Below are 13,554 nucleotides of genomic sequence, written 5' to 3'. Positions count from 1 at the left end.
AGGTGGTCTGATGACATAAGACGAGTTGCAGGAAGTGGTTGGATGTGGTTGACTCAGGATATGGAGATATGAAGACTGAAGAGGGAGAACTATGTTCACCATTGGACAAGAGACGACTGATGATGATGTAAAATAAAAATAATATTACACAATTTTTGTGAAAAAATATTACATTTTTGATTTTCTCAGTCTGTCTGCGGAGATATATTATTGATAGATACGTGCGTTCAAACGTTATATGTATGCCGTATGCCTGTCGGTGAACCAAATAGGTAAACATAACAATTTCGTTTGCTTTAGTAGGAACACTAGAAAGTTTTTTTCTGAAAACTTATTGTTACGTACACATAAAGCAAAGGCTATATTGAAGATTTGAATAGACTTGAATCCTTGCTTCGTAATAAGCTCCGCTCTGCCCGGAGACCTGCACTGGCACCATATAGCCATATACTTGCAACTTGCACGACCTCGGTGGATGCTGGCGACGCGACGCGCGACGTCCTCGCGATGGAAATGCAGTTTCCAGAACTCGTCGGCACACGAAGGCGAGCGAGGTGCAAATCTACGGACCGCAGAGTCGAGGCTAGAGACGAGGTCGTCAGTTCCTACTCCCAACTCCCGACTCTGGAATACACTCCCAACAAAGTCCGTCTCAACTTTTATTTCATTGTCAAATGGATCCGTTTCGATAATTAATTATCTGATTCGCGATTCATATTTTGTTATTTTCCACACGCCACAGCTAAGGATCGAACACGAAATGACGATGATGATACACAAAGTGTTATGACCGGTGCATAATATTTGACTTCCGAGTAGGTACCGAGGATTTCTAGACGAAGAAACATTTTTATCCAGACAATTTTTCGCGGAAAGGTCGCTGTAGAGAAAATAAATACGTTAAATGTATGGAAATTGTTACACATAACGGTTTTATTTTTATGATATTTTTTTATTTATAAAAAGAAAACAACAGCCATTATAATTTTAAAAAATATTTACAAAAATTATAAGCCAATTGTAGTTTTCTATACATCACTAAACACAATGTCAAAAAAAAAAGAAAAATAGCGTAGTTTTAAAAAGCCACTCCGCATCATTCCACGCGTAAAAAATAAATAAAATATTACAATGATAATGATATAATAAAAAAAATAAAAGAAAAAGTTTTTGTTTACTCGGACTTAAATTTTTTTTCATACGAGGTAACCCGAAATCAGCCTCCCTCCTTTCTTCTTTCAAACAAATTAATAAATTACAATACTAAAGAGTACAAAAAAATAAAAAATTAGGTACAATTAGAATAAATTTTAATTATTATTTTCAATTAGGGTTCTAGAATTTTCTTAAAGTTTGTGAGGAAATATATATCGATTTCAGTAAAAAAAGTGTTATAATTACTTTATGACTTGAACCGGTGCGGTTTGGGGTGTATTTGTATAGCAGGTATTATTTAGGTACCTACTAAGGTTGCTTCTTTGTTGGGAAATATTTCTAGAAGCTGATTTCTGGGAGTATATAGATATGATCCAAATATAACGGAAGAGATCAGTTTGTACATATGTTCCCAATAATTATACTAGTGCGAGATATCATGCACTGTTTTACGCACCCAGAAGCCGTACGAATTCAAGTCAGAATTCACCCAATAATAGATCAATTTGCTTGCTGAATACGGCTTGGACCTATTTTTCTATACATATCGGCAGTTTAGCAGCTATCCACTTTCAATTCATTGCCTTCTACCTCATATTTATAGTCTAAATTGCGTGGTGGGTTAAACAACTCGTAAAATAACGCATACTACAATTGTCAAATAAATAAATTTCATTTCATTTCATTTCATTTATTTATTCAGATATTTAGAACATTACAGAAAAAGACCCAATTCATTCTAAATACAATAATAAATCACAAATTACAGTAGATAATTATGTTATTAAAATAATATAACAAAATGTAAAAAGAAAAATTAAATGTTAGAAAGTGCTTTCCTAAGGGAAGGCCCACTGTCGTGAAATATGTCGACATCCGAGGCGATGCGATTAAGTAGCAAGATTGCCCTACCAACCGGCATAACCATTGGCAGGTTGGTTCTGCATCGCGGTAGGTAAAACAATCGATGCTGTCTTTGTCGAAGATAGTTATCAGGTACGAACAGACCTACATCCATCAGAATTTCTGAGTTATGTATGCGACCACCGATCACCTGGAAAAAGTGAACACCCAAATGAACGTCCCTCCTCCTCCATAATGACTGATAGCCTAGCATTCCCAGTAAAAAGTCAGTTGGGAAGAGCCAAGGATAATATCCACACTCTTTAAGGTACAGATAGCGCAGAAATTTTTTCTGCACTCTCTCCACCATCAAAGAGTATCGAGTCTCATGTGGCGACCAAATAATGGAACTAAACTCCAAACGACTTCTTACCAAGGAATTATACAATGTCCTCAAAATCTGAGTGTTAGAAAAGATCTTGGCATTTCTAAGAACAAAACCAAGCATTTTAAGGGAGTCATTACATAGATTAACTATATGAAGATTAAAAGATAACTGAGCATCAAACAACACCCCGAGATCTCTGGACGTTGAAACCCTTTCAAGTCTTACTCCGTCCATGAGATAACGATAGTATATTGTTTTGGATGCTCTTGTGTATGCCATTACAAAACATTTGGAAACATTGAAGAACAATTTGTTTTGTTTGCTCCATTGAATTATATTTTGAATGTCACACTGAAGTTTAATACAATCAGAAGAAGTCAGTATTTCACAAAAAATTTTTAGGTCGTCAGCAAATAAGAGAAAATTACAAAATTTTATGACTTTACCAATATCATTTATAAAGATTAAAAATAACAATGGTCCCAAATTAGATCCTTGAGGAACCCCTGAAGAGGTATTAAATGTTTCAGATTGATACAGTCCATATGACACATATTGCTTACGATCTGTAAGATAATTTGTGAATAGCTTCAGAAGAATGTCGCTAAAGCCAATCCTCTGAAGTTTCAGAAGCAAAAGTTGGTGATCTACCTTATCAAACGCTTTGGAAAAATCGTATATAAATATATCACTAATCCTTTTTTTGTTTAAACGCGTTCATTTATTTAATAAAATTCGCATTATTGCGTATTTGCTTACTCATCTTATTATTTTAAGCAATGGTACTTTGTACCACATTAAAGTGGAATAAATAAGGCACATGGGTACTGGGTACATAATTAAATAATGCATAAACTAAAAGGTAATTATAATACTCGTATTGGTATGACCTAATACCGGTGTTAAGGTACTAAACTTTCTAATAATCAGAGAAACAATGAAACTATTATTTTGTAATATGATTCTCAGTTTGCGTTATCGAATAATATCCAAGTAGTGTGTAAAATTACCGACTGAATTTTGTATGAAGGTACCGAGATCAAGATTATATGTAGGTCGGTATTCTGTATCCTTATCGTCATTCCCTTTCCGCACCTAATGGTGCATAGGGCGCTTCATTGCCAAACATGAATTTTAGCCTAATTATCGCGGTATCAACGCTAAATCAGGTTCATTTTTGTATGTTAAAACTTAATATTCGAAGGGAATAATAATTATCTCTCTATATTTGGATTAATAATTACCTCAATTTGTTTTTTTAAATAAACTTTTATTTATTTATTTAATACTTCTCAAGAATAGTATAAAATTTTATTAACAAAGTATTCCTCACCGGGAAAACCTGTGGCGAGGATGGCATTTTACAATTTTAGTTTAGTGTGATATATATTTTTTACGCAATGAATAATTACTGTATTAGACTTTTTACATAGATATTTAAAAATAAATGATTTTAAATACAAATATACTGTTGCAAATTTCAACTAAGTAGGTAGCTTGGATTATAAAAAATATATGCTGTTAGTTGCATTTCTAACTACTCTTATTAATACATTTTTTATTTTCTGTTGAGTATTTTGATATGTCCGGATCATTTTTTGTTTTTGTTAAGGAATTAGAATATATTATTTTAATTATTATTATCACACTAATATTAACCTGATTTTTTTTTATTTGCCACGATACTATATTCTTTCAATATTATCACAAAAAAATTTACTTCGAAATTATTATTTTTAAAATGCCGTGAGAATATTCTTCAATCCTTTGATGCAATGACTCGGAGAAGATATTTATAGATCCCTTAAATTTAATTGTCGGCTATCGCCAGGGGTCGCCTGCTACTATTGTTAATTATTTTGATATGTTTGAAATCAATTTTACAAAAAAAACCATATTAAAATATCTTAGTTTCATAATCATCATTCCCTTTCCGCACCTAATGGTGCATAGGGCTCTGCATTAGTACACCAATTGCGGTGTATCTTAATCATTTTTGTTACATGAAGGTAAGATGATCAGTCTTACCCTTCAGTGTCAGTCCAGGGACTGTGAAATATTATTTTGTAAAAACACCTTTTTAAATCAATATTTCATATCAAACCTGTCGAGGATCACACCCGGGACCCTTCGATGGTAGGCAATCGCGCTGACCATTACATCACGAGATCAAATAAGTAAGGTATGTATTTTGTAATTTTTTTTATTGAGAATAGTGGGAGAAATACGCCGAATTTCAAATAAAAATGCAGGAAAAAATACTTTTACTTACCTACCTAGTACCTACCTATTAATAAAAACATAGAAATTAATACAAATGACAATTGAGGTTAGTAAAAACAGAGGTCTTACACGAATCTTTAATGCTACGGTAAGGAAAATTGGAACAGCTTGTTTAGAATATGATCTCGCCGGGAATCGATCCAGAACATTTATATATACAGGGGGTTCATTAAACCATGTCACATCCGAAACCACAATGATCAGTATGAGCAAGAAGACATATTGGCACATTAATTTATTTTTTTTAGAACGAATAAAATTTTCAAAAATAAAATATCAAAAAAAGCAAATGGTAGCATACTTCTGCAGGGGCGAAACGAGGAGGGGGGGGGGAACAGAAGGGAAAAAACACCCTGTATATATATTAATATAGTTAAAGTGTAATGCAATAAATGGGAAAAATAAGTGAAAATGCCTACAATTAAGTCATAAGTTTTCCCGGTAAAAATGCATACTGTATGTTGGTACACGTTACCTACGATAATAATTTTCTAATGGTTTTGAAGAAAAAGAACGCGCATAACGACCGAATTAACATACGCATGGATACATCTTATTTGGAACGGCCTTTTCCCGCACTGCGTACTAAATACACTTTCTAAGGTAGTACATGGAGCTTCCGTCGCGCTTCGTCAACGTCTACAGTCTACGAGAACACCTCGATCCCACAATTAACCCAAATAGCCGGATCTGAAGTGGAAAGCGGACGTCTGCCGCGAGTTCGGGCCTGTGGAAGAACTTCACTGTTCAACAGTAAAGAAGCAACCTGCGTACACACCATACTGTTTACTGTCCTACTGCCTACTCCGACGGCCAGGGAGTCTTTCCTCGTGGTGAAGACAGTAACCGGTAACCGGTCGCCCAGTTGCCGTCGAGACTCCGCGAGGAGTGCCCGCGTCCGCGTCGCGCTGCCGCCGCCGCCGCCGTCGCCGTGAGACGCCTGCCGACTGACGCAACGCCGCGCCGCGCCGAGTCTCGCTCGAACGAACAATACTGCAACTTCCGACACGTCCGTTTTCAAAAAAGGAATTACTACTGTTAGCTTTACTGCCTAAATTGTGAATGACCGGATGCCGTCGGTATATAAAAATATAACCCGCAATATTACTACGAAAAAGTTTTTTTTTAAATGATGTATTAGGCGTTAACATAAGTTGTGTCCGTTTTTTTCCAAATTTAAAAAAAGAGCACCAAAAGTAAATCAAAATGGTAAAGGTTATTACGTCGAAATAAAAAAATCGGTTCTACTAAGTACTGTGTTCGTTTTTACGTTACATATAAAATTATATTTGATTATAAGCCTTCAAAATGTAATATCGAGTAGTCGAAAGTGTGCTTTTTCGACACCGCCTTCTATTCGCGTTCAAAACTGCCAAAGCTGCTCACTAGCTTTTTGTTGCTTTTTTTGTTGTGTCCTCTTGTTCTCTTGGTTTGGAAAGAAACGGACACAACTTATTTATTTAATTTATTTATTTGAAACTTCATGTACAAAGAAAAAGTACTTTGGGGGACTTATTACAAAAAGCAATATCTTCCAGCCAACCATAAAACAGACCGGTCAAAAGAAGAGTTTATCAAAAATTTGTACTAAAAAACGAAAATATATATCGAAAGATACACACACGAAAAATAAACCTAATTGATTAAAAAAACAGCTGTTTTTTAATGGGCGATAACGCTTGGACACAGTAGCTTTTAAAAAAGTACATTATGCTGTACATATTAAAGGATGAGGAATGTGGAATCAGATGATGAGTTTGAAAGGAGAGAGAAAGAGGAACGAAGGAAAGAAAAGGGATAAAAATATATATTTTAAAAAACAATACAATACAGGGAGATCAGGATCCTGGGGATAAAGTCATGTTTCAGGCGTCTCTCGAATGGGCTAGAGAAGATTTTTTTTTTTTCATTTTGCACTTATGTTAACATTCAATAACCAAAATATTTACTCTGATATTATAATGCATTGTTTCGTTTGCTCGAATTACACTCGGTAAAGGGGGCTTGTCCCGATAGAGTGCGATCCGAGCAAATTGGATTGAAACGATTATCTTCGTGGATTTAAAGTTCATCTTTCCACTGACATTTGAGGATTGAAGCGATCTTGTATCACTCTATTAATATGTCGATAGGTACGATAGATTGCGGCAACGTGGTAACGAACTAGCCGTTATTGGATACTGTGAACACGCAGCGAGAACTATATTATTTAGTGTTCAGTGCGAGATAAATAAAAAACGACGGTTATTGTCGGTCAATATGAATAAATAAATAAGTACTGTCTTTGTGTCGATTATTGCGATTTTGTGAAAGTTTAAAATGGCTCAAGAACCTGGAAACAATAATAAAGTGGGAGAAGAAAATCAGCAAAGCAAGGTAAATAAGATATTTTTAATGTTTCCTAATATAGATAAAATAATTTATTGTATTATCTAGTGGCTGCGTTTACGATTTTAAAGCAATATATAAGGCGTTTTCCTTCTTTTTGCTATTGTTTTTACAAGGAAAACAACGTCAGTATAATATAGTGACGTATGAATATAATATCTGTTTTTTCGTACTTGCGTAAAATAGGCACCCACTGCCTATGCATATGTAACTTTTTTATGTTTTTGTCTATATTATCAGCTTGCAAGGTGAGTTTCCAGCGAGCTTTTAAATCTACATTTTTGTGTTATGCTGATTGCATTATAAGGATTAGGAGTCCTTTCAATCGAAATCGGATTCGCGTCGCGTCGGCGCCGCTGCGCTGAGCTGAAAACCTATGTATTTTATTTTTTATAATAGAGACATAAATAATAGGAGTTAGGAAATGGCGTAAAATGTGAAGGGCGAGTTAGTAGCGAATGGGTGGATTGGTTTTAAAAAAGGTTAGAACAATCTAACATACAAAGCTAAAGGTATAAAAAATATCATACGCAATCGTAAGCTTTTCTTGGATCCCTTCGCCATTAGACAGTGTGAGATGAAGATATATTAGCATGGGTAAGCTCGAAGTCTTATATGTTAACCATGTTTATGAATATATCGTGTACCATTCATTTTTTGCCCTTCTTTGTCTTTGCTTCACAGTTTTATGTTCTTTATGTTCAGTTTCTTTTACATATGTTTCTTCATATAACTGTTGTAATTGGCTCAGTATATATAATGAATAAATAATAATACTCATCATAGGAGTAGTGTACTTACACTACTTATTTACTCACGATTATGTTAATGAAGTTCATTTGAAAAGAAATCACAGAACTCGTGCTTTCGTTATCGGGTATAAAAAAGGTTGAAATCGATAACTTATTTGGGATTTTTTAAGATTTAAATTGAAAAAATAAACCAACCGTCATTTGTATTTTATTCCATTTATATAATTTATATGGGCATACTCTTATGTAGGTAGTTTTCACCTGATTACGGAATAAACAAAATAAATCTCTCATTGTTTTCTTTAGTTTAAAAATGTTTTTTTTATTATTATTTTTTATTTATAAATTATATAACACAAAGTATTTTTCAAGTATAATACGTTGAATTACATTCCCAGGAGTTACAACAACTCGATTCAGGACAAAAATAATATCAACATTTAGATTTAGAAAATAGCACATATTGAGAACAACAAATAAACAAAGCAAGTTTAGCACCTTTATAACTAAATATAATACAACAATATATACGCCAAAAACCTTTTCTTACACAAGCAGAATAAGTATATATAAAAAAAACGCTTTTAAGAATAAAAAAAGTAGTGAATCTACTAAGGGAGATAAGGTCATTAACATCACATGCCATGCAAATGATGCTGCCATAGTGATGATGAGAACATATCCATCTCAGTTAGTAAACATCTGGATGCCTAGATAAGCCTAAGATATGTCGTATGGTACAATGAACACAACATGATTATTGGAAACATAATTCGAATGTACAAAACGTGTGTCAGACCAAATCACGGTTTGTATGCAACAGAGGCGAGGATAGATAGAGAGAAAATAAAAAATACGAAAAACCTAGTAGAAATACCAAAAAAAAAAAACAAATAACTGCTCAGAACGTCAGAGGTACTAAAGGAAATCGCAGGAAAATCCAAAAGAGGCAGAATCTAGAGTCAAGAAGTTAGACGGATTTGCGATACCCATTGCATAGTAAATATATTATTGAGAGATTACGTCAATTATTCCATTAATGGAAAGCTCCAAAATCCCCTATACCATTGCCCACGAAATCCCGGCCGTTTTTGTTCACACGTCATCGTCATTCCTTTCCCGCGCATGCTGGTGCAAAGGGCATCGCTCCGGTACTTCCCTTTATGTACATTTGTAATATACACGAAGGCAAGATGATCAGTCTTACGTTTTAGACGTCAGTTCAGGGACTATAAAATATTACAGTAATCAACACAGATTCAATTCAGAACCTTCCTGTTTCGCTTTAGGTACTTGAGAGTACCCATCGAGCTGAAAACACTCGTTTAGGGTTTTTTTTCATGTTTTACACGCAGAACTGAACTTGGTATTCTCCACTCACGTTTAGCTAATAAAAACCTAATGCTAAAATATCTGTCGTTTGATTGTGTTGAAATCCTCATTTTGAGAAATTGCTCGTAAGATCCATCAAAAGAGCTCTCCACGTGACTAAACGAACAGGGTCCACGAGAGAAGACTTTAAAAACCACACTGGCTGAGGCAGAATGCACCGTAAACAACCACCCGCTCGACTTGCCAAAGGATGATGCGCCGCTGACCCCGAACCACTTCCTGCTCGGGGCGGCCAATACACAGCCGACCCTGACTTGCTATGGGAAAAATGAGGAATGAGGTTGTCTCCGTAAACAATAGACAATCGCATGTCGCAATCGACATATCTAGGCCCGCGCCGGGCCGGTGGCTAAAAGAGTATCTACCTACCTCGTCGCGCAGAAAAAAGGGTCGCGAACCCGCGCTCCCGCGCTCCCAATACGGACTCTGGACCTGGTCCTCATCATGGACCCTAACCTTCCCCATCAGTCAATAATATTATTGATTTATTTTTTACTGAGAAATTAATGTTCAAGCGAAACTTGGTAAGTTTATGCAAAAAAATGGCAATCTTGGACAACAGAAGTTATTTTAACTCAGCAGTGATCATTAGATGCAACAAATGGAATAATAATAACTACAGACACAAAGTAACACGATTACGTACCTACAAACTGCATCTGTGTTTAATTGCACTTTGCTCGGTGCATTCTGCATAATATTAATTGTTTGAGATAAAATTCGCATATTTGAGGGTATTACTCGCAAACCCGGCAAAATCCAAAATCTTAATAAAGAGAGATACGAATTGAAACTTACAGATAGTGTTTTTCTGGGTTATTATGCCGTGTTTGTGGGCTTTGTATTGCCAATACAAAGCCCACAAACACGGCATAATAACCCAGAAAAACACTATCTGTATTCTGAAGGCCGTGAAAACCTACGAACCTTGAATTGAAACTTATTCAGAAAACAATTGTTTAAATTAATAATAAATTTGTTACTCTTCTCGAAAATGTTTTCCCTCTGTTGCGACAAATTTAGATCTAAATAACTCCCTAGGGAGGATATCCAGTCTGTCTACAAACATTTGGACATACACAGAGCATTGTTGACTAATTATAACATCGTCAGATCAAAATACGGCTTTGTTTGTGAGAATGTGATTTTCAAATTATTGGGTTCGTTGCAAACATAGCGTCCTATACTCGAGAGTTGCAAAGTTAGCAATCTCCAAAATTAAACTATAATCAAAACGTAATCATGATTAACAATATTTTGAGTTTATCCAAATTTTTGTAGACAGGTGCTGGATTCAACTCCCTAGGGAGCTTCTAATATTAACATATTACAACAGAGATGAAGAACATTTTAGAGAAGGTAATATTTAACTTCACAAACATCAACAGATGAAAGAATTGAAGGGATATAGATGTTCAAATATGAGCGTAATGGTGAATGTTACAGTGTGTAAAGTGGCCACTTAAACCAGCCAATGACAGGTGATAAGCCCTGTAAATGCCTAGACTTCCTTATTATGTTTTTTTTCCTTCTCTTTTTTGTACTTTAATTAATAACCTTACATATAATAATTATTTAATTACTTTATAATATGGAAACTTCGCTGGTCCATTAGATTAAAGTCTAACTGTGTAAAATATAAAATTTTGTAACTGTACTGTATGTTTCTTAAATAAAAGAAAAATAAAATAAATAAATAAAAATTACCTTCTCCAAAATGTTCTTCATCTCTGTTGTAATATGTTAGTAATCATGATTATTTCATCACTAGTTACACATAAAATATTGACTAGTTAAAAAAACTTGAAATATAAAAAAAAATAAGGTATTATCGTATCATTATTTTGGGATTTGCTCAAAATAAAGTAAGATGGATTTTTCCGGGTTTGCAAATAGTACTCTCATTTGTATTGCGAGACTTCTATTCAGCCAGCAGCGAGGACAAGACTAATTATTTTTTAATTACATTAATTATACGTATATGTAATAAATCCAGCATAGGACCTGTGTAATAATATTAGAAATATAATGAACAATCATAAATTATACTACATAATCATCAATCGGGTTGTGGTCCTGTGGCTAGTGTCTCGGACTCACGGACCAAAGGTCTATGGTTCGAATCCCACTCTACCCAACTTGATTCCATTTTCTAATAGTGAGTTATTTACAACTCGTTGAAAATGGCCCTCAAAATTAAATATTTGGGTTAATCATAAAAACGCAAATGTTTTTTTTAAAAAGTAATATCCCTCCGAAGCAGTAGATACATGGATAGTCCTACGCAAAAATGTATCAAGCCACGAAAAAAATAGCATCAGAATAATGATCTAAAAGGATATTCTTACGATATAATAACTGATATTTACATATAAGTTATTAATTTAAAAAATACTTGGTACACTTCCACTTATTTATTTTGATCAATTAGCGCTTTCACCCTCTGTGGGTGAAAATGGGTCTTCAGTATCTAAAAAATATTACAGACCCATCTCCATTTTGCCCATCTTTTCGAAAGTTATTGAACAAATAGCCTACAAACAAATTAATTATTATCTGATACTCCATAATCAAATTGATCCTCTGCAATCTGGTTTTCGACCTGGACACAGCACTACTACCGTCTTAGTTAAAACAACTGACGATATCAGACGAGCCATTAATGATAAAAGTGTAACGTTTTTGGTTCTCGATTTTAGTAGCGCTTTTAACTCTGTTGATTTTGACCTGCTTCTTTTATTATTAAAATTATTTTGGATAACTTATAAAGCGCTGTTTTCGTTATATAATACCTCAAGGACACTTTACAAAGTGATTATTTAAATAAACGATTTTTTTTTTAACTTTCTTAATATTTAATTTAAGAAAAACAATGTACTTTGTCCCCACATGCTAAGGATTTATTCAAATGATTTAGAGAACAAGTGGGTTTTAAATTTTTTCCGAAACATCACTTCACTCTCACAGTTTCACACCTCTGCAGGGAGAGCATTCTATGTCGTAGGGTCTGCGACCGCAAATGCGCGATCGCCGAATTTAGTGAGCTGTTTGCGTAGAGGTATAATAACTTTTCCTTTCAACGTAGATGTAGTTCATCTAGAATGCATATAATTAGATATTCTGGAGCAGAGTTGTGCAGTGACTTATACATAAGCCAACGGAGTTTGTATTCCACCCTCTGTGGAAAACGCAGCCAGTGTAATTCCCGAAGTAGTAGAGTGATATGAGTGAACTTAGAGATTCCAAAAATAAGTCTCTCTGCGGCATTCAATACAGACTGTAGGCGAGTCATTTTATTCATTGGTAGACCTGCGTAGATACCATTACAATAATTGACTCTAGACACTACAAACGCATTTATTAACTAACGGGCGGCATCAACTGGCAAATTTTTGCGTATGCATTTAATCTGTCTCAGCTGGTAAAAGCATGAACTTATCGTTCTACTAATTTGAGCGTCAAGAGAAAGGTCAGAATTAAGGATGACTCTCAGTAGTTTAACGGTGGGTAAAGCAAAAAGCAAAATGTTATGGTCTACAGACTCTACAGTATCAAATACAGCACTCGTGTCCAAAAGAGCCAACGACACCAGATTACCAGAGTCTACCGCCGTTTTAATGTCAGACCTGTCACTATCACTCCTGTCTCCGTAGAATAAAAACGTCGGTATGCTGGTTGCCTTCCTGAAAATATTGAATTCTGCTTGACACAATTAACGAGCCAATTAGAAACTATTTTTAAAAAATATTTTTGATAATTTGGGTAGATTTGAAATAGGGCGAAAATTGGAAAGATCTTCCACATCCAATTGTGTTTTTTTTTAATTGGAGTAACATTCGCTTTCTTTATGGCTTTTGGAACAATGCTGTGCTCCATGGAAGTATTGAAAAAGTCTTTTAAAAATGAAGCTAATGCATCAATGCATTTTTTAATAGCCATGTTGGATTCGGATCTAGTATATATTGTTTGTTGGCTAATGCTGTAACAATCCTTTTTACCTCATTTATAGATGTTGATTCAAATTTACTAAATTTTTGGGAGGCGTTAGCTGAAAAACACGTTTTTTTTCCCTGCCAGTCTGATTTTTTCGACCTTATTTGTAAAAAAATTGGCAAAATCGGTGGCAATAGCGCCTGTATTCGGTGTCTCTGTTGCCACACTTGAGTCTTTAAACCTATCTCCATCCGCGATAAATGGATTTTCAGCATATTTACGTAACTATCGGCAGTGCGTTAAAATATCTGATTTTCTTTCAGATTGGATCGATCTTACTGCCGGTGTGCCACAAGGGGTGGTTTTTTCTCCACCTTCATTTTCCCATTTTATCAATCCAACAACTCAAAGCCTTCCCTG

At 34.8% G+C, this 13,554-nt stretch overlaps 1 protein-coding gene across 5 annotated transcripts in view; it reads left to right on the top strand.

Moving 5' to 3' along the window:
- Positions 1-5,347: 5,347 nt before the first annotated feature.
- The window catches only part of Fatp1 (Fatty acid transport protein 1), a 74,802-nt gene continuing 66,595 nt past the window's right edge, over positions 5,348-13,554 (top strand). Inside the window, exons 1-2 of one of the 5 annotated variants that reach the window (XM_088227246.1) lie at positions 5,348-5,422; positions 6,802-7,045. In XM_088227246.1, coding sequence (XP_088083372.1) covers positions 6,989-7,045 — 57 coding nt within the window. In that variant the 5' untranslated portion in view covers positions 5,348-5,422; positions 6,802-6,988. Of the gene's footprint in view, positions 5,749-6,801; positions 7,046-13,554 lie in introns of all 5 variants that reach the window. The other 4 variants (XM_088227243.1, XM_088227245.1, XM_088227244.1 and 1 more) reach the window with 4 other exon arrangements.

This window comes from Micrasema longulum, unplaced genomic scaffold, assembly GCF_059751315.1.
Source record: "Micrasema longulum isolate JH-2025_06_02 unplaced genomic scaffold, ASM5975131v1 h1tg000494l, whole genome shotgun sequence".
NCBI lineage: Eukaryota > Metazoa > Arthropoda > Insecta > Trichoptera > Brachycentridae > Micrasema > Micrasema longulum.
Note: the sequence above shows the minus strand (reverse complement) of the source record. Positions and strands in the feature narration are given on the sequence as shown.